This window comes from Chiloscyllium plagiosum, chromosome 8, assembly GCF_004010195.1.
Source record: "Chiloscyllium plagiosum isolate BGI_BamShark_2017 chromosome 8, ASM401019v2, whole genome shotgun sequence".
Taxonomy (NCBI): Eukaryota; Metazoa; Chordata; class Chondrichthyes; order Orectolobiformes; family Hemiscylliidae; genus Chiloscyllium; species Chiloscyllium plagiosum.
Genome location: NC_057717.1, coordinates 48,775,432 through 48,777,651, shown reverse-complemented (window position 1 = coordinate 48,777,651; position 2,220 = coordinate 48,775,432). Strand labels below are relative to the sequence as shown.

Genomic DNA, 2,220 nt, shown 5'->3' with positions numbered 1-2,220 from the left:
GATTTTCTTATTTTCCAGCTGGGGAACAGACTGGGGTGAAGACGGGTACATCAAAATTGCTAAGGATAGAGGGAATCACTGTGAAATTGCCAGTTTTGTGCGGTACCCTGTCGTGTAACGAGCCAACTGATAAGACAGAGCTTCATCAATCCCAGCTGAATGGAAATCCGGACTATTTCTGTTAATGCTGACTCATTCAAGGACATTGCTTATATTGTCTGCTGCAAATTTAAAAAAATGAAATACTAACGATTTTTGCACATTTCTATCGCTTCATATAAAACCAATGGCATTGTCTGATTGATACATATCGCCACTGTAAATGATAGAATGAGTACACTCTCCAGCTTGTAGAAGACAATAATCTGCATGTACTGCTGATGTCCAACATTATAATAAAGGCTGCCAGCAATCATTTTCAGAGCTTGTTTGTTCCAAAGGAACGTATTTGTCTTTGTGCCGAATGAATTGTCTTGTCTGCTATGAAATCTATTGTCAAACCACGTTGTAGACAAATGCACAGAAAATTTGAAGAGTCTGTGTTTTTTGACACCAGCATAGTTACTGAATAAATGCAATGGGGTTGTTTAGGACAATAAGGCTTAATCGAACAGAGTCTAAGCAGAAACACTCCTGGAAACAGGTTAAGCTGGCCAGACTGTAGACTGGGAGTGTCCCGATGAGATTCAGTTCAGACAAATGCGAATATGTAATTTCATCTATTGCTTGGCACTGACAGAAAAACTGGTAAACGGAGTATTTTATGTATGGCAAAGCAATACTGGTGGAGACTCGTCCATGACAAAAAGACGTCACACACAGATCTGTGAAATAGACGAATACTGGTTTATTTCTGACGATATTATGGGAAAGAGAAATTGAAAGGAATGGTACAGCATGGACACACTGCACAGAGAATTCCAGGATTCTCTATCCCGTGTTGTAGATACAAGTAGTGTGCACAGTGTTACATCCGTGTTCCAGTCGTGCATTGTTAATTCCAAGACAATATGAATTAAATTGTATTAAATGGAAAAATGAATGTAATTGTAACAGGGGTGTCCGTTCCTCGTCTAGTGCAGGTGCTCATCTCCAGTATCCTCGTTTCAATGCTTATGCAGGTTGGTGTGCAATCTTCAGTCGAATCAGGTGTCACTCAGTCTAGTTAGGCTTTGTGTGGTTCAGTACTTGAGGAGACTGGAGATGTCCTTGCATCACTTCGATAGAGATGATGCTATTGTGAGGTAGGAATACTGTTGTCAGATCATCTAAGGAGTGTATTCATTGAATCTGGAAGGTGTTTAGAAAATGGCTTGTTTTGCTGTTTTGTTACTTTGCTGATTGTGGTTAAGTTGAGGCATTTTGCGTATGTTGTGTTTAGTTGATAACCGACATGGCTTCTGCAAACAAGTAGTGGGCAGGCAGAGTAGTTTTTTTTTCTCTGACAATTCCTCCTTTATTTGTTTTTACTGATAACTGCGTTTGAGGTGAAGGGTGTGTGTCGCAAGAACCAGGGGGTTATCTGACGCGGTCGGGCCAGCATCAGTTGGGTAGTATTTGGAGTCCGAGTCCAAAGCTGCCTATTCCGTGTCGGTTGCAAAGTTATTGTTCGAGTGGGCCTTCATTGATGCATGGTAAGGGGACGGGGGTAGCACCTTGAAGCACAAATGCTGGCGATTTAAACACATTTTAATAGCCATGCAAGAAGTGCGATATCGACGATGATAGTAATGACTAATATGAATCCCTGTAGCAAGGCTGTGCCTCAGGAAAACTGCCACAGTTGTTGCCCAGTTCCATAGGTCCCATTTTGGTTTTTGGTTGAGCAGTACTGCGGTAGCGCCTTGGATATGCCAGGCTGGCTTACTGACGTCCTCACTGGGGTTGGGTATGTAAGTGCAGCAATCGGAAACGATGAGGGTGCATGCGCCCACTTTCTCGAACAGCAGATAATCCTGGATCATCCAGTTTTGCAGGGTCACATTGGGGATGCCAACAGTTTTGGCATTCAGCTGGTCGTTGGTTCCCTCCTCCAAGGTGGAGGCCAGCTGATGAGTTTGTATTTAGAACGAGTGGTTGCATATTTGGGTGAAAGGATAGAGAGAACCAGGTCAAGATTGGTGAGGCTTCGCTCCCTGTGATATGGTGGAGTCGTAGAGGGACAGACTGGAAATGATATGCAAATGGGACTGCACCGCATCTACAACATAACAGCTCCTG

The 2,220-nt window shown here is 43.1% G+C and overlaps 2 protein-coding genes across 2 annotated transcripts in view; one reads left to right on the top strand and one right to left on the bottom strand.

The window, feature by feature from the left end:
• Positions 1-162, top strand: part of LOC122552132 (procathepsin L-like) — a 5,568-nt gene extending 5,406 nt beyond the window's left edge. Inside the window, exon 3 of the mRNA XM_043694623.1 lies at positions 19-162. Coding sequence (XP_043550558.1) covers positions 19-118 — 100 coding nt within the window. The 3' untranslated portion in view covers positions 119-162. The remainder of the gene's footprint in view (positions 1-18) is intronic.
• Positions 1-2,220, bottom strand: part of LOC122552340 — a 104,228-nt gene that overhangs the window by 16,514 nt on the left and 85,494 nt on the right. Inside the window, exon 15 of the mRNA XM_043695093.1 lies at positions 1,833-2,048. Coding sequence (XP_043551028.1) covers positions 1,833-2,048 — 216 coding nt within the window. The remainder of the gene's footprint in view (positions 1-1,832; positions 2,049-2,220) is intronic.